Raw genomic sequence first — 18,082 nt, 5'->3', positions numbered from 1 at the left:
TTTGTTTCCTATTAAGTCTCTATGACCGAAGAAAACGGTTCAATTGAAAATGACCATTGCTCTTTTGCACGAATTGCATGCCTACGTTTAAGTAATTCAATAAGGTATTGTCGTAGAAAGTAATTAGCTTTTTGTGGATTTGAATTTCAAATTTAGCTACACGATTTAGTTGCTTTGGCAACACAAGAAAAGAGTGTCTCCAAACACATAAATTAAAATCATCTTCGAAGAGCCTTTTCCCGCGGACAATAATTTTCTTGTTGCTTTGGAAGGGAAATCTTTGGCGCTTGAACATGTCTGACATTGGCTCCGAAGAGTTTGAAGAAGACGAGGGTATCAATCTTGGGGTAAGCGATTTTTTTTCACTAGTGCCTTATTTTGTCCCTTTGTAAAGTGAAGCCATAGTATGTCAATATTATCTTGTACCTGCAAGTTCCATTTTTTTTTCTTCATTTCGAAATAAACGTTTAAATCGACGATATTCTTGTAGGCTTTTTCCGTTGATAAGTCGAACGGTACTTCGAGTTTTAGTTTTAACTGTGTAGATCGACAGTGAGACTATTTAATCAAGTGTTGAGGTGATGTTTACTGATCCTTAAAATGCTTATCAGCGAAGATCTAATGGTCGCTATTAGTTTCCACCAATAGGTGAACTTTTTATTAATAAGTAGCCCTGGATCTTCAAGGCAACTGAAACAACGATATTACCCATAGGTGGATAAGACGAAAACTCAATAGTCTAATTTTGCTATGAAGCTCAAGACACAAATGAACTTAACTTAATTAAAATAACAAAGTCATTTGCATTCGCTGCCCTTCTAAGTATTCGTGTAAAGGAAAAAATAGGCCAACGAGGAATGAAAAGCTATTTATTGCACGCTTAATTAAAGCTCTCTAGTTTCCTTGAGATTAAAATAAAGAACTCATTCAGCGAATTATGACCAAGGTACACAAGAGCGGGCGGTCACAAGTGGAACCTTTCTTTCTGCTTATACATGTATTAAGTTATGCAAACAGTCAAATATCAACTGGACGTCGCTGTTGCTTTTCCTTTTTTGTAGATGTTAATTTCGAGACGAATCTGAAGGCCTGAGTTGGGGCACATTGTCATGTAGCCGCCTCTTCTGGCTATATATTTTTTTTTTTGACAAAAGGGTGGAGATAATAGGTGCGGTTACACGGGGCACTTTTACCGTGGTAAATTGCCTTTTTACCAAGGGAAACTGTATTTAGTAGTGTGACCGACGCTTCCCGAGGTAAATTTCCCGTGTTAAATATCCATGGATACGTCAAAAAGATCAGTGGAAGCGCCCATGACATTTAACGTGGGAAGTTGGAAGGGTGTTTTGATGCCCGAGGTACAAGAGCCAATCGCTATGCTGATGAAGTTGTGATTAAATTTCCCGCCAATGAATTGCGTGAGATTTCGCATTACCTCGGTAATCTTCGTAACGTGTGACCCCTGGTTAACGCGGTATACTAAAACTCAAGTGTAAGGCACCGCGGGATAATTTACCATGGGAAATGGCATTTACCATGGTGAGTGTAACCGCACCTAATGTGTTTGACGAGCCTGCATGCGTAGCAAACGCTGAGAGCACTCACTCTGTCTCCCACTGTTTCCATCCCTTTGCGGCGCTTGTTACGCCGGCTAGTCTTTGACGCTCTGTACTAAACTAACTCTAAGTCTTAAGTAGTAAGTCTCTACAGAAATTGAAGGGCGCCTTGTTCCTTATTAGACTCAGCATGGTTGCAAACAGGCCTCAAATGAATCTTATCAGGTAAACTAAGCAAGGAAAACCATTGTCCATTGAAAAGATACAGATGAAGACGGACAGGTGATTGTCCAAGGCGGTTGCTTTTACGTCGACTAGGGTCGGTTTTCATTATGCATGTCAGTCTCTCTGTTCTTCTGTCGGTATGAAAGTCTTTTAACAGCGGGAAAAGACAAAAGCGCATCAAGATCACTTGCCTGAGGCAAAAAAGCATAAGATCAAAGGGGCAACCGTAGAAAAATGAAACGATTTTTATTACCTCAGTGGAGCGCAAAGATCAAAGGCGGTATTCTATTGATTTTATAAACTTCCCAGCACTAAGAACTGGATAATCACTACCTAGTGGAGAAGAGCTCTTGTATGATTCACTAAATAGTGATGTAAATACCGTTATCCAGTTTTATTCATTTCATTAATCATTTGCCAAATAGAAAAAAATAAATTTAGAATATATACAAGCAAAGAAGACAAGAGGAGAAAGAAAATTAATTACATTACATACATAATTGACCGCTCCCCATAGGGGCTTTTCAGGGCCAATGAAACAATCAACGAAACAACAGAACACATTAACAACAACTGTTAAGAATCCCAGCTGTCCGGAGGCAAACCAGTTAGTTATTTACAAGTGCGGCTGGGAAGTTGAACCAGGGATTTCCAGGAACAAATTTTACGAGTGGTCAGAGCGGGTCTTGAACCCGGGATCTCCGGCTCTCAAGGCAAGCGCCCTAACCACTGGGCCACACTGCCTCCAACAATGATCACACTACTAAGCTTATATAAATTAGGCCTCCCAAAATAAATGGAGATCCTCCATTGAAAACGCTGGGGCATGCTGGAAATAAGCTTACACGGAGCAAAGACCTTGACTGCGAGGACGCTCGTTTAAGAATACAGCTGGAACATTTTTTTAAGCGGAACGAAAATCGTTTCATGACATAAACATACAAGAAGGTTGAAAAGTTGCAATTCAGAGACCTTTGACATAGCCTCTGAATTGTAACTTTTTAAGCTATTGTACATTCACATTTCTACTGACAAATCAAAGAAGCATCAAAATCATTGTCACATTGTCAGCCTGGTTGCGGTGTGAACCTAAACTTTCGTTGTAAAGAACTATTCGGGGATTCAACTCTACCACGCTTTGTAATTGATTATTAAAAGTGGAGTGTCCGTGAACTAGCTTGATAGCCAAGTTTTCAGTTACAATTTACCTGTATAAAACTGAACAGCCGGGTGAAATACTTTCCTGTGTCTTGTTCACATTACAAAAATAAAAAAGGGCAGTAATTTTATTAAAAAATTATTATAAAAAACGTTCACTGGCTATATACAGTTAAAAACTTTCGAGCTTTCGGCTGTCAGGCTACAGCCTTCAATGGAAATGAATGGAAAAAATGATGACAACTACAATATGTACAAAAATAGATGAGAAAGAGGATATAAAAACGGGAAAAAATATTTGTCAAAAAAACTAATTGTTCTTTTTTAAAAGAATGGAGTATTGATTAGGGAGCGGCCAAGAATTGTTATCTGCATGATCTATCGAAGCGGTGTGCCAAGATTCCAGTGTCTTGCGGGTACGAGAAGAACCCTTGTCAATCACTTGGGAATTTTTAAAGTCAATAGAGTGATTTGAAGACCAAGCGTGTTTAGCGATGTTGGAGCCTCTTGCGTAAGACTTCACATTCCTCATATGTTCTTTTTTTCTGGTTTCAAAGAATCTGCCAGTCTCGCCAACATAACTCCATGGGCAGTCGGCACAAGATATTTTGTAAACCACGTTAGGTTGAAGATCGATCGGAGGGCGGGACTTAGGAGAGGGAAACTCCTGTTGTAAAGTCTTGAATGGCTTGCTGACAACTCGAATATCATGTTTTTTAAGGAGTCTAGTTAGAGGCTGAGAAATGCCATTAATATAGGGGAGGACTGCATAACTGGAGAATTCGGAGGGTGCAACCCATTTAAAAAACATGCAAACAAGTTCCTCAGGTGTTGGGATGGGATTTGTTCGCTGAGTAGAAGATTTCTTCTTTAGAATGTTGGAGATAACATTTTGGGGGTAATTGTTAGATCGTAGAGCGTCGATGACATGAATAAGTTCTTTCTCTTTTCCTTGTTTTGTGCTCGGGAGATTAGTTGCGCGATGTAACAAAGTCTCAGCTGTACTGGTCTTGTGTCGTTTGTCATGATGGGAGAAGAAATCTAGATACCTATCAGTGTGGGTTGGTTTACGGTAAACCCCAATAATGAGATCATTATCCTTGCGAGTAACCAAAGCGTCCAGAAAGGCGATCTGGTTATTGTTTTCTTCTTCGATGGTAAAGGAGATGTGTTGATCGATACTGTTGAGTGTGTTATGGAAAGAGTCAACGTTGACGATAGTTTCTGTATCATTAAACGATAGTTTCTGTATCATTAAAAGAAACGCCGTTGACTCTTTCCATAACACACTCAACAGTATCGATCAACACATCTCCTTTACCATCGAAGAAGAAAACAATAACCAGATCGCCTTTCTGGACGCTTTGGTTACTCGCAAGGATAATGATCTCATTATTGGGGTTTACCGTAAACCAACCCACACTGATAGGTATCTAGATTTCTTCTCCCATCATGACAAGACAAGTACAGCTGAGACTTTGTTACATCGCGCAACTAATCTCCCGAGCACAAAACAAGGAAAAGAGAAAGAACTTATTCATGTCATCGACGCTCTACGATCTAACAATTACCCCCAAAATGTTATCTCCAACATTCTAAAGAAGAAATCTTCTACTCAGCGAACAAATCCCATCCCAACACCTGAGGAACTTGTTTGCATGTTTTTTAAATGGGTTGCACCCTCCGAATTCTCCAGTTATGCAGTCCTCCCCTATATTAATGGCATTTCTCAGCCTCTAATTAGACTCCTTAAAAAACATGATATTCGAGTTGTCAGCAAGGCATTCAAGACTTTACAACAGGAGTTTCCCTCTCCTAAGTCCCGCCCTCCGATCGATCTTCAACCTAACGTGGTTTACAAAATATCTTGTGCCGACTGCCCATGGAGTTATGTTGGCGAGACTGGCAGATTCTTTGAAACCAGAAAAAAAGAACATATGAGGAATGTGAAGTCTTACGCAAGAGGCTCCAACATCGCTAAACACGCTTGGTCTTCAAATCACTCTATTGACTTTAAAAATTCCCAAGTGATTGACAAGGGTTCTTCTCGTACCCGCAAGACACTGGAATCTTGGCACACCGCTTCGATAGATCATGCAGATAACAATTCTAGGCCGCTCCCTAATCAATACTCCATTCTTTTAAAAAAGAACAATTAGTTTTTTTGACAAATATTTTTTCCCGTTTTTATATCCTTTTTCTCACCTATTTTTGTATATATTGTAGTTGTCATCATTTTTTCCATTCATTTCCATTGAAGGCTGTAGCCTGACAGCCGAAAGCTCGAAAGTTTTTAACTGTATATAGCCAGTGAACGTTTTTTATAATAATTTTTTAATATGTTTTACCCTGGCTACGGTTCTTCTATTTTTAAAAGTAATTTTATTCTTTTAAAGTTTTATTTTTTAGACCAATAGTTTGACATCTCAAAAATTTTCCTTGAAGCTTTGCTCTAGTTTTATTGGTATTCGTTTCGTAAACAAGCACGCGGCTAATTTCCATATTCAACTACTACGACACTGATACTATTTTTAAACGTGGTCTGCCATAGGCATCCCACGTAATAAAACCGTCTTTTCGACGACGACGTTGTTTTGAAGCCCCTGTAATCGAGAGTACGATTGAAACAAATTCATCACGTTGTGTTTTCATTTTTTTAGGAGTACGAAGGTGAAAGAAACGAAAATGAGGAACGTCACGGCAACGGCAAAGCAACGCTTCCAAACGGAGACACGTACGAGGGACAGTACGCGCACGGCAAGCGACAAGGAAATGGTACATACCGCTTCAAAAACGGCTCCAAGTACGTTGGCGAATACGTTAAGGGCAAGAAACACGGCCAAGGCACGTTTTGGTACCCGGATGGCTCACGTTACGAGGGTGGCTGGGTTGAGGACCGCAGAAATGGCCACGGCATTTACACCTACGCGAACGGTGACACTTACGAAGGGGACTGGTACGAACACCAGCGGCATGGCCACGGCCTTTACACTTACTCGGCGAGTGGGACCAAGTATATGGGATCTTGGGTACACGGGAAGCGAGACGGGACGGGTGAGCTGATTCACTCCAATCACAGATACGTCGGCAACTTTGCAGATGATAACCTTCAAGGATTGGGTAAATATCGATTTGATATTGGCTGTGAACAGCACGGAGAGTTCGTGTTGGAAGAGCAGATCCAAGAAGGTGATACAGAGGAAGACGAACCGCTTACCGTTCTGACAGCAAAGTGGAAATGTTCAAGCCTAACTGAGATTGAGCCGGCAAAATAGAACGACTGCGAATTAGACTCAATGTGCGGAACTGTTTAAAGGATCATTTAAGTAATCTTTTGTATTTATTAACAGGCCGTCTTGTGAAGGATTTTAAGCATCTATGAATTCAGTTTAATTTCCAGATAGCACACAAGTCGATACAATCTATATCAGGCAAGATCTTGCGTTCCAGGGACAAGTTTTCAATACAAACATTTCCGGTCACAAAATCAAATGTTCCTTAAATAATAAAACTTTTTCTTAAACGCCACAGGTGTCAACTTAGCATAGTTACCTTTCAGGCTCATTCTAAATTTCTGGAAAATGGAATTTTGTCTATCGGCCAAATAGCATTCAAAAAAACGTTGTAGGCAAATTGTGTCCAGTTACTGGACGGGTTCATATTAGGGGACGGCTTTAAGTATGGTCGAGTTCTGCTTTGAATGTGAACTGGTTATACCTTAAGGCCCTGGTAACGTTTTCAACATTTGCTTCGACATCCGTTCGATTTGTTAAACGATGTACAAACTGTTTCAACACATCATCAAAATTTGATTCAACAAAGATTCACAAGAGGCCTGGTCACTATGCAGTCCGAGGCTGCAGCTGCGATTCTTAATCCGGGATACGAACATGGATACGTCACATTCTCGTCACCAGAGCCCCTGATCGACCCAAGACTCTGGGAAACTCTGTGTAGGAGAACATGTGCCATAGGGTTCTTATAGCCAAAAATTGGCTATTTGAACCTTACGGCGCCTGCTCACTCCTCGCGCTAACATGAATTCATCAATTAGAGTCGCTTTTGATCGTTCTTCACGAAAACCAATCACAAGACACTTTGTTTCAGGGTTCCCCAGAGCTATTCTCTCCCTCAGTCAAGAGAAGAGCTCTGGGGTCGAGATTGGGATACGTCATGGAGAGACCAATAAGTGCGCACGCGCATACGGCTTCAACTTCATTTAACATTCGCGAAAACAAAAGAAATGTTAAATGGTCACTTGAAGAAAACTGTAAACGCTTTTAAACTCACTCAACATCAATTCAACTTCGATTCAAAATGTTTCAACAAGGTTGAAAGGGGGGAACGGGGAGGGGGGGGGGGGAGGGGGCAAACGTTCGTGGCCGGCATGGACATAGTATATGTACATATAAGACATGAAACATGTGCAAACTTAGTAACATGCATTGAAATTTTGTAGAAAGCAGAGCTTACAAACTTAGGGGAATGCTGTCAAACACCATGACGGTGGTAGCAGTTAGTCCAATCAGCTGTCTGTCTGTTGTCTAATTATCATTCGAAGACGAAAAAAGTAGGTGACAAAAATTGAAACTGTAGTTGCAAGAAGCTTTGCTAAATGAGATTGGCGCTAAATTCCTACTAATGGTGTTAGCAGTTATCATAAGGCAATCAGCTGTCTGTCTACTCCCTCCTTATCATTCCAAGACGACATGAGAAGTGGGCGACAAAAATTGAAACTGTAGTTTAGGCCCCAGATGTTTTTGAATCCGCAACTTTTCTTTCCGGATTCAAGAATATTTCCATCCACGCGTAGCGTATTCAAATCGAATTTACCCGTTCGGACGCATCCGAAACGTATCCGGATTCACTCTAGTACTCAGGACTCCTCTAGGAAGTAGAGGTAACAAAGCATGCAGGGGCGTAGCCAGGATTTTTCAAAGGGGGGTCATACTGTGTCAAACAGAGGGTACTCACCAGATTGTGGCGTTTTCGCCACCTGAATAGGCTTACATGTAACAAAGGGGGGAACACGCCTGGGTAAAAAATACCTGTCTCAGAAAATCAACTAACCCAACCCACATTGGACAGGTAGCCTAGTAAATGCTTCGAAATTTTATCTTTTTGTCAGAGGATTTCACGGCTTTTTTCCTCCGTCATTTGTTCCGAAACACAGCCCTCACCCGTAGGTTGCAAGGCTGGCAAGAACGACAAATAGAACAAAGCAACAACAACAGACTACCAGAAAACAGCACGGTTAATCAGGTCAAATAATATGCAGACATGTCACTGACATGCTTACTATTTGCGATAAAAAAGATGAAATTAATCGAAGAAGCTGAAAGAAAGATAATAAGGATAGGGGAAAACGAGGGAGATTCTCATTCTAATTATCTCAGCCATTAATAGACGAGTTCACGCTCTTGAGTGCATCATGGGTTATCAGGGCAAGATGGAGAGAAATTCAAAAGTTTGTAAGGAAGTTCAAAACGATGAAAAGTATTCATGATATGCAATTTCGGGTTTTTTATTTTCCAAACCAGAAGATATGCGCTCAAAGGTGCGGCAGAATAAATTTGGAGAAAATGCCTATTGTAGACATTTTTTTTTAAAAAAGAGTTTCTGTCATACATTTCCCGTAATTCCAAAGGCACAAAATGAATGTATGAAGGTACAGAGAATGTATGGAGACCAAAAATGTATAAAGCCACAGAGAATGACCAAAAAAGCAATATTTAGGAATTCCAAAGAACGGATACCGAGTCTAGTTCTTCTCAGTTGTGAACATGAACTTATTTGTTTGGTTTATGAAGGCGAAAGTCTATAAAGCAGAGTCGTGTACAGAAGAATATTTAGCTTTGAATTTCCATACAAATCTTTAAACTTCCCGCCATGTTTCCCTGACTACCCATGATGCAATCAAGAGCGTGAATGTAACAGTCTTATTTTTGGAGGATTTGAAATAGACAATTAGCAACAGTAGAGCACAGATGGAAAATAGTCTAGTTCATTGACAGAATCTTGAGTCCTGGTGCGTAGACCGTTTGTATTTTGATGGTTGGACGGCCCATAGCGCCTCTTAAAAATGTCACACTGGTGACTGCACGTTACAAATCAATGCTTTTTCACTCACATTTCATACTTCGGTAAACAACTTACAGATGAAAACACATCTGTCATTCTAAATTGGCACGATTTCCTGAAATTCATAATTATTTTAAGTTCAAATTTAGCTTTATTTGACTAAAACTTTTATACCACATATCTATTTCAGGGGCCAGTCAATAACGCAAAATATGCAAGACTGCGGTTGGTTAAAAATAGATTTTTAATTTATCTTTGTAGAGCTCCTGTGGCAAGACCGAAAGGAAACAAAAGAATTTTAACAACCTTATTGCCCGTGTGCAAGGTTGCGTAAAATATTTTCGATAAACAATAAAAATGATACCTTTCACAGCCTTTGCATGCCTTCAATATCATTTCGAAATAGCCTATGATATTTCAGCAGGAATGCATTAAGCCGGCAGTAAATAATTTCACGTATCAAACCTATGGACCAAAGCGTCTTTGGATAGTTGTTCAACGTATTTACTCATCCTACTTTCGTTATCCTATGAAAAATAAATTATTTATATTGTTTAATTCGTTGTTTCCTCACAAGCAATCAAAGTGAGTGGCGCGGTTTGACAAACAGGGGGCCTCAGTCCTAACGCTGATTTCACACAATGATGCGTCCTTGTCAAGGTAAAACTTTTACGGAAATCGTATGGATATGAAATGGGAAATACCCAGGGAAGAAGTCCAGAAGGTGAGATAGATGTTAAGCTTCGCTTTGCGTCGAAAAAATCTGTTGAAATACTTGAAATTCAAGTGTGACATTGACATTGACTTGTGAAGGGGGATTTTGCATGACAATAATTTCGTGATAGGAGCGACTGTGCTACTGCTCGGGCAAGTGGTTTTGACTTTTTTAACTGCATCAACGATCGTTTTTTGAATAACTTCATCGATTAACATCCATTGAACGTAGTTCTGTTATGCTGAAGCGTTGTTGTGATTTAATTCGCCATCGCAGCTGAAAAGCAGGCAAAACCGTTTGTGTCGCCATTTTCTAGTAAGAGGCTTTAAAGTTCAGATCGCGACAGACCTATGACTCATTGATAAAAGATTTGCTGATTACATTTCAGCTTAAGTTTGTTAGTTGAAAAATAACAGTGTTAAAAATAAGAAAGAATGCATTATTCGCCTCAAGACGATATAACCCCAATGTACACAATATGTTAGCTTTTCGTGCCACGGTAAGCCAATTCATCAGTGGATTGAGGATTTGTTTACACAACATCCACGAACATTGCTTTCATTTTGTTAGAAATACTTGACGATTTCACTCAGTCTTTGCTCTTACTTCTTTTCTTCTTTTGTCCAACCAGTGATTCCCGGAAAAGGCTTTCAACGGCAATTATTTGCTTCCGTGACAAAGATTTCCACCATTAGTTTTCCGTAAACGGGCTCACGTTACGTCAAGAAAACTTCACTTTCATTTTGCCTTCGAAAGTTCGAATGCTTTTTAGAAATATGTCATCGTCCGTTCTTTGTATGTATTGAAGTATTCTTTCGATTTCTTGTTCAGCCATCAAGTTCGTGAAATATGTTAGAAATGTACTATTTCCTCTCAAATTTACTATTCCGCCATATTGATTGTTTCCTTTCAACATGTACAACCGTACAACCGCGCTGCTTCGACAACAAACGTTGCCTTATAACGTCGGGAAGTTGTTCAGAATCCACTCAGGTATTGGGTACATTGGATTTAGTTTTTTTTTTTTTATGTTATTACTGCCAATATATGGCCTTTTTTTCTTTGCCCAGTTGTCTCATGGCCTATAACATGTACGAAAATCTGGATTACACCATGTAATATGCTAGTGATTTATTTGGTAACATTTTTATCAAGCGCAAGTAAATCTTCCTAATTTCGCTGGGTCATACACAGCGGCTGTTTCCTTTGAAGGACAGTATGTTACCTTTGGTTTTGGATATTTCGAGAATTTTAAAGAATTGTAAATTTCCAATATTGTGTGAGGTCATGAAATCGGATACAGTGTTATTTCCGTTTATTGAAAAGTTTTTTTTCAAACAGACGAAAGATCAGCCGCCAGATAGTCGTACATTTGAGTTATTCAAATTGAAAATGAATGTTGATACCAGTTCTAAAAGCTTCAGCGAAACGTGTTTCATGTTTGGCAATAACTGGAAACGCTTGTAAGCGTACATTTATCGGGATTTGTATGTAGACTTAGTTTAATAAATGCTATATTTAAATGCTATATTTGTCACAGTTCCAAATGACCGATATAGCGTTTATCTTTGTTACGGCACTATCTCTGGTTTAAACATTTTACAGATCCAATTATTATAGGAAATGTGGACTTTGAAGGGTTAGACATCTTATGACAACAAAAACTTAGCCCAAAAATCAATCCATTCAATAAGTTTATTCAGAAGAAGGAATTAGGAGGAAAATCGTCGCACCAAAAAGCAAATTGAGATATTGCTACAAAGCAATTTATTATATACTCGACAAAAAATATTGCGTTTCTGATTGGTCAATGACGAATGCGTACATAGGTTATCGATTTTGTTGAAATAATAAATAAAACTTTGTATGAACTTGCGTATGTATTTCATGATTTATGGTCACTCTTGATGTTTTTGAAGTGTTCAAGTTGCACTTGTAATTTTGCGAACTTTCAAAACATCACTCGTGCCCAAAAATCACGAAATGCACTCGTGTTGGTACGATTCCTATACCTTCTCTTGATTTCTATACCTTCACTTGATTTCATATATATCATTTCATTGTTGACCTGTAAAAGAGTTTTAAATATTTACAAGCTTGATCTTTGAAGAGATGATTTCTTTTGGTGGGTGACTCAAGGATACTTGGAAAAAATCCAATCACTCCATTTTTGTATCCCAAGTCACCATGGAAAAATACATTTCTTCCTTTCATTCACAGATTTATTGACTACCGGTAAGAATAATTGTTATTATTGGGGTGCATTCGGATTTAGATCTTAAAACCTGGATTTCCCGATTTCTGAAAACAGATTTTGTTGCAGATCTCAGTAATTGAAATCCTTCTTGACTGCAACAAAATCCATTTTCAGATTTTATGTTCAGTTGGAAATCTGAAAATTTAAGATCTAAATCACGTTTGCCCAATCAAATGCACCACAAGTCGTGGAAAACATGTACGTAAGCCCAAATCATGTTTTTTATAAAAAAGAAACTGCACCTTTAATTTAGATACAGAGCTGTTCATGCTCTTACTAAAACTATAGTTTGAAATTGTTTAGTAGTATTGACCTTTCTAAACTTTTCAATGCTGTCAATATTTTTTTTTAATTTCATCAGCTTTTAGATGTGTTCAGGCCTGTCAGTTTTTCAACTTTAGTATCTTAGCACTTTAATTAAAAGCAATTAAATCTTCCTGGGAGGTGTTCTGTTCTTTTTTCTTCAACTAATAATAATACTATTATTGTTACCTGTGGAGACTTTGTAACCTTGACTTCCCAGTGGTAATTTTATTTTTTCTGTTTGTAAGCAAATTTACAATATTATAAAACAAGAAATGAAGTTGTGCAAGTCTTTTTTTTATGTACCAGTAATTGGTTTTTAAAAGGAAACTCTGCTTTCTGTTCATTACAGTTATTTGGTATGTAAGGTGTTGACAAGTCATCTCCAAACACCTCCAAACATAACTTGTCTTTTTATTAATTAATATAATTGTTGTTTTTTTCCTTTTACAAACTCTGAAATGCTTTCCAAGCTTTCACAACAGGCACTCTTAAGGGAGTGCTCTTCTGATGAACCTCTTGGAAAACTCCTGTTTGAAATTCCACAAACTTTTGAAATCATGAATCTAAATTTATCAACATTTTTGTATTATTATGTTTGCACTGAATTCAATTAGTCCTTTTAAGCACCATTAGGTAAAACGTTCTTTTTGTTTTCAATCTTGATAATGCAACAAGAAGGGCGACAAGCAAAGGTTTTCAATTTTGGCAGGTTAACTCCTGTACAAACTTTGTACCTTCACGTTTTTGCAAGCAGCTTCAGTCAATAATATTAATGCAGTCAAGATCTTTCTTGCAAAGACTTGTTAGAACAGGGTTTGTAGGAGTCATGCAAATTCTGTCATGATTGGATAATTCCAGTTTTGTAAAATCCAGGCCCGTAAAATCCTGGGAAATGAGATCTTTGTGAAATGAAATAAAACGAAATTGTCTCAACTTGTGGAAAAGACATAATGTGCTGAGAGTGTTTTCAAGAGTGCTCCATTTCATATACTGGTTCCGTATACATTTAAGGGTTTCCTAGGTCATTGATTTTGTCTTGTAGGGTCCTTGAAAATCACGAAAGACCCATGGAATTTTGGGACAAAAAGGGTAAACCTTGCTTCAAAACCTAAAACTTTTAATTAAATGATCTTTGAGATTTTTGCCATGGTCTTCTTTACTTGTTTTTGTAAGGCTCGTTACGAGATCCTCACATGTTGTTTAAGCAAAGATAGTTTTCACTAGGACTGCCTCAAAAATGTTGCCTTTCTTCAAACTCCTCTTTAAGTGATATAAATGGCTATTATCTTTTTCTCTCTGTTTTGCAGAAATCAAGAGAAAGAAAAAAGGGAAATCTCCAAAAAGCCATAACAGCAAACAGTTCTCACCAAAACAAGGACAGAATGGTGTAATTGTGAACAGCAGTAACCACAGAGAAAGCTCCATCCACTTGCCTTTGAAAGAATTTGAAGTTCCTGATTTCTTGAAAGATAGCCAATCACAAAAGCTTCAAGGGAATAGTTCTCCTATTGTGAAACGTGATCTTAAGGATTCAGATTTTTCAACCATGAATGGGTCAGGATTAATGATTCCTAGAGAGGAATTAACAATTCCAGATTTTCTCAGAATGAACGATGAAAGTGAAAAACATGATACAGCAGTTGAAAAGTTTAAATCTGGACATTCTCAGCAAAATAGGGGGGCAGAAACTCAAGGGAGAGTGCACAAATCAAGGTTGTCGCAACCAAATTTATCCAATGGCAGAATACTGAATGCTAATGAAAGAGATTACAGCAAAATGAATGGAGAACATGGATCACATGAACGTTCGAGGGATAGTAAAGGAAACCAGGAAATAAGAGGAATTCAAAAGCTACAGGAAAACAGTCGAGTTGTTGAATATCAAAAGGAGGTGCATGAGGCATCAAGCAAACGATTTGCTCCGCCTGGGAAAGCGAGCAATAATCGCAAGCTATCTGCAAAAACAAGTTCAGATACTGACAGTGACTTCAAATTGCACACACCCCACACTGTTGTATTTGCAGATATGGGGGGTGAGGAAGGATTCAGTTCTGATGAATTTTCTTTGAAGAGGAAGTACAAAAAAGAAAGTTCCCGTAAAGTTACAACTGCAGGGCAAAACGGAACAAATGAAGACTTAATTGAAAGGCTACGTCCATCTGTTAAGACCCAGTTAGAAGCTGGTGGGCGACGCAAATCACATAACTGGGCGGACACTGACAGCTTGCAAAGTTCTTCTTCACAGTCATTCACTGAACCAACTTCCACCATGTCATCTGACAAAGATAAATTCAGTGTTTCTGTGAGGGATCACGGGGACTTAGCTCGAAAAGGCATCACTACAAATGGAATTCTTTCCTCAGCTGGCAAATTGCATTTAGATGATACCTCTAGCAGCCATGTTGAAGGTGACTTGGATTCACCTCTGTCAACAGCAAGAAGCAGTAATTTAAATACTAGTATTAATTACAACGAAAGCTCACCTGAGAAAGCAAATTGTAAGGTCAAGAGGAAAGATTCATTGCAAGCTCGTCTGCGCAATAGAATCACAAAGCTGGAGAGAGCAAACAAAGCATTTCCTAGAGCAAGGCATGACAGCGATTCTACTACCATCAGTGATCACAGTGCTTTCGAAGAAATCCTTCCTATGAACTATTCACGAAAAAAATCTACTCCTGCAATAAATTCATTGAATGACCTACCAGACAACATTTTGATCTTCATCTTTTCACATTTAACTACAATAGACCTTTGCCGGGCATCTGGCGTGTGCCAAAAGTGGCAAACATTTTGCTGGGATCCACTCCTTTGGTCAAGCATCAACATAACCAATTACCAAGACAGTGATATCAATAAAGTACTACGGACCATCTTGTCAAAGTTGGCGATGGACAGTCAGGGGTACTGCCTCAGTGTACACACAATCAAATTAAATGGCTGTGAACTGTTGTCTGACAAAGGCTTGGGGTTTATTGCACGTTTTTGTATCGATCTTGATGACCTCGAAGTGTCTGGTTGTTGTTGTATCACAAGCAAGGGACTTCATGAGCTTTTATCAAGTTGCCACGGGGTCACTCATCTGGACGTCAGTGGGTGCACTTGTGTCAGCAGTTTATCAGCACCTGTTGCCATAGCTAATGGCTTAGGATTGGGGCAAAATGGAGTATCCCTTAAATTGCAACACTTAGATTTGAGTGACTGTGTAGCCTTTGATGACCTGGGCCTTAGAGTTGTGGGGCTCAGTTGCGCTGTGCTCGAGAGCCTGTACCTTCGCAGATGCAATCGTGTAACAGATGTTGGCATGAAACATGTTGCTCAGCACTGTTCTGGCCTCAAAGAACTGAGCATCAGTGACTGTTTCAAAGTGAGGGATTTTAGCTTGAAGGAAATTGCTAAAAACTGTGCGAGCTTGAAGTACCTCAGTGTGGCAAAATGCCCAGTGACAGACACTGGAATGAAGTACATTGGCAAACACTGTGTGAAGTTAAAGTACTTGAATGTTCGAGGTTGCGAAGCTGTGTCAGATGTTGGCATAAGTCACATAGTTCAAAACTGCTTGAAATTGAGATCCCTTGATGCTGGGAAGTGTGATATCACTGATACTGGGTTACAGGTAATTGGCATTCATTGCCCTCAGCTTAAGAAGCTTAGTGTTCGCGGGTGCGACGGTGTGACAGACGTGGGGGTCAAGACCATTGCAGCACAGTGTTGTAGCTTGCAGTACTTGAATGTTCAGGAGTGCAGCCTAACTTACGAAACTTTCATGTACACCAGAGAGCACTGTAAAAACTGTGTTATTGAACACACTTGCCCTGCTTTTTTTTAATTTCCTGTCACTTGTGAACAGGACCGCAGGATAGTGAGATGCTCACAAAGTTTCCCAAAAAGTCAAAACATGAACTTCTCATTTTACAACAATGGGATACAAGTTGCATTGCTATTTGGCAAGTCAATATGTCATCAGTTCCGAGATATGCATTAATTTTGATATCTTCTGTTTTCTTTGAGAAGTACCAAGGTAGGACTGGAAGGACACTTTGTGATGCATATAAAATTTATAATGTAGAGTTTGCTCTAAACACTCACAATCGTGGTCATCTCTTCTTATGGAAAGTTTGTTCTCAGTATTAGGAGTATTGCTGTGCTGCATTCATCTGTTAGTTGCATTCATGCATTGGTTTTTTTAAACTCGTGAGATGGTCGTTACCAGGGGTAAGTTTTGATGATGTCCATTTCATCTCCATCCCACTCCCTCTTTTGAAGACAGTGGCAGCAGACCATTAAATAAGAAAATAACATTTTTAAAAACCCAACGTTTTCCTATTAAGGTTAAATGCTTTGGCTAGCGCCTTTTTCTAAACCAAGTTTCTTAATTGGAAGGACAGCGATTTTTTTGTTGGTAGTCTATAGCTCACTTAGTCTTAAAGATATTCCAACATTGTGCTTTCTGCATGGTATTGTTTTTCAAACAATAGAAAGAGTTACCAGACATGTTTTTTCATATTAAAAAATTAATAGTTATTGCTTTCTGGTATTGTTTTTAACAGTGGAGAGAGTTACAGAACATGTGTTTTCAAGTTAAGAAATTCTTTCATTAATTTCTCATTTGGTTTTTGTTTTTTAGTGTTAAAAATGATATTGTATTGACCGGATGCAAAAATGGCCGCCAACAGATTATTCTTATGTCTTTGTGTTAATTAGCCCAACTAGCCTCGTTTTACAGCCCAAATTCTTTCAATTTTACGTGTGTGAATGAGGCTAGTTAGGCTAATTAACACCAAGACAAAAGAATAATTTTTTGGCGCCCATTTTTGCATTCGGTCAATGGTTTAGGTTTTTGTGTGTAAATAAAAGTTAGCACGTTATTTTTGGCTGGTCACACCAAACCCTGATTTAAGGGAATTCAATTGTTTATGTTCCCCCAAAAATGAGCTTCCATGAGCAAATTTATATGATGAGCAACAAAGTGTTGTTCTTTAGGTTAACAACACCTTTATGTTTGTTCACAGTTGTCTCCCACACAATAAGTCTTGTTTTTCATTAATAATAATTATTAGTGTTTTTGTTTTCAACTTGACTGATCAGAGCACAAAGAATAAAGTTGCAAAACCTCAAAGTACATTGTGAGAGGGTTAAAGCATTCTTTTGACCCTAAAAGTCTAACCCGAGACTTGTCACTTTTCAAAAGATATGAATATTGCACATTAAATTAATCATTTTAAATTTGTAATTCCACAATAATTGTGGAAACGGATTTTCTCTTTTTGGGTTTAAGAATGTTATTCGGAAGATATCTTTGTTCGGTTATCAAGTCCTGTACTTCCAAAACTACTAGCCACGGCGTTACATGTAAATGCAGCTGCTAGCTTGAATACCAAACGATTCATTTAGCTGCCAGGCATTTTCTCACATATAAGATGTATTAATTTTAGTGTAAAATGTAATATTACAAAAAGTCATTATCTTTTTTTGTAAATATGTTTTAAATTTTGCACATTTAAAGTAAATGTAAAAAAATATACAATTGTTTGTTAAAGGGATAGCCCTTTACAAGTAATACCAGCCAGTGACTGCATGAAAATGTTATAAGAGAAAGTAGGAAGTTGAAATTAAATATTTTCTCAAAAAGTATGAGGGAGTTACTTTTACAGGCTCACTTGCCAGTGGCATGTCTATTCTGGGGGTAGGGGTGAGGGGATGATTAGGTCTGGGTTAGGTTTAGGCTTATGGTTAGGGTTACCTAACCCTAACCCAGACCTAATCACCCCCCACCCCCGGAATAGG

At 38.5% G+C, this 18,082-nt stretch overlaps 2 protein-coding genes across 3 annotated transcripts; both read left to right on the top strand.

Annotated features, from left to right (window-relative positions):
• The first annotated feature begins 175 nt into the window (after positions 1 to 175).
• Positions 176 to 6,467, top strand: LOC138045756 (radial spoke head 1 homolog). The gene is made up of 2 exons (XM_068892365.1): positions 176 to 347; positions 5,600 to 6,467. The coding sequence occupies exons 1-2, from the start codon at positions 294 to 296 to the stop codon at positions 6,212 to 6,214; spliced, it is 669 nt and encodes a 222-aa protein (XP_068748466.1). The 5' UTR covers positions 176 to 293; the 3' UTR covers positions 6,215 to 6,467.
• Positions 6,468 to 9,212: 2,745 nt separating this feature from the next.
• Positions 9,213 to 17,926, top strand: LOC138045733 (uncharacterized). 2 transcript variants are annotated; one of them, XM_068892337.1, is made up of 2 exons: positions 9,213 to 10,728; positions 13,606 to 17,926. In XM_068892337.1, exons 1-2 carry the CDS (start codon positions 10,650 to 10,652, stop codon positions 16,122 to 16,124), a joined length of 2,598 nt encoding a protein of 865 aa, XP_068748438.1. In that variant the 5' UTR covers positions 9,213 to 10,649; the 3' UTR covers positions 16,125 to 17,926. The 2 variants fall into 2 exon arrangements, with proteins under 2 accessions (XP_068748438.1, XP_068748446.1); XM_068892345.1 differs by having other exon boundaries at positions 9,220 to 9,744.
• Positions 17,927 to 18,082: the final 156 nt, after the last annotated feature.

This window comes from Montipora capricornis, chromosome 1, assembly GCF_036669925.1.
Source record: "Montipora capricornis isolate CH-2021 chromosome 1, ASM3666992v2, whole genome shotgun sequence".
Classification (NCBI taxonomy): domain Eukaryota; kingdom Metazoa; phylum Cnidaria; class Anthozoa; order Scleractinia; family Acroporidae; genus Montipora; species Montipora capricornis.
The sequence above is the reverse complement of the archived record's forward strand: the minus strand, read 5'-3'. Positions and strand labels throughout refer to the sequence as shown.

Excerpts from the sequence above, each read along its gene's own strand:
- LOC138045733 (XM_068892337.1), top strand. The coding sequence starts at position 10,650 with ATGTACAACCGTACAACCGCGCTGCTTCGACAACAAACGTTGCCTTAT. Across the intron at positions 10,729-13,605 it reads GTTGTTCAGAATCCACTCAG|AAATCAAGAGAAAGAAAAAA; the intron begins GTATTGGGTACA and ends TCTGTTTTGCAG.
- LOC138045756 (XM_068892365.1), top strand. The coding sequence starts at position 294 with ATGTCTGACATTGGCTCCGAAGAGTTTGAAGAAGACGAGGGTATCAAT. Across the intron at positions 348-5,599 it reads ACGAGGGTATCAATCTTGGG|GAGTACGAAGGTGAAAGAAA; the intron begins GTAAGCGATTTT and ends TCATTTTTTTAG.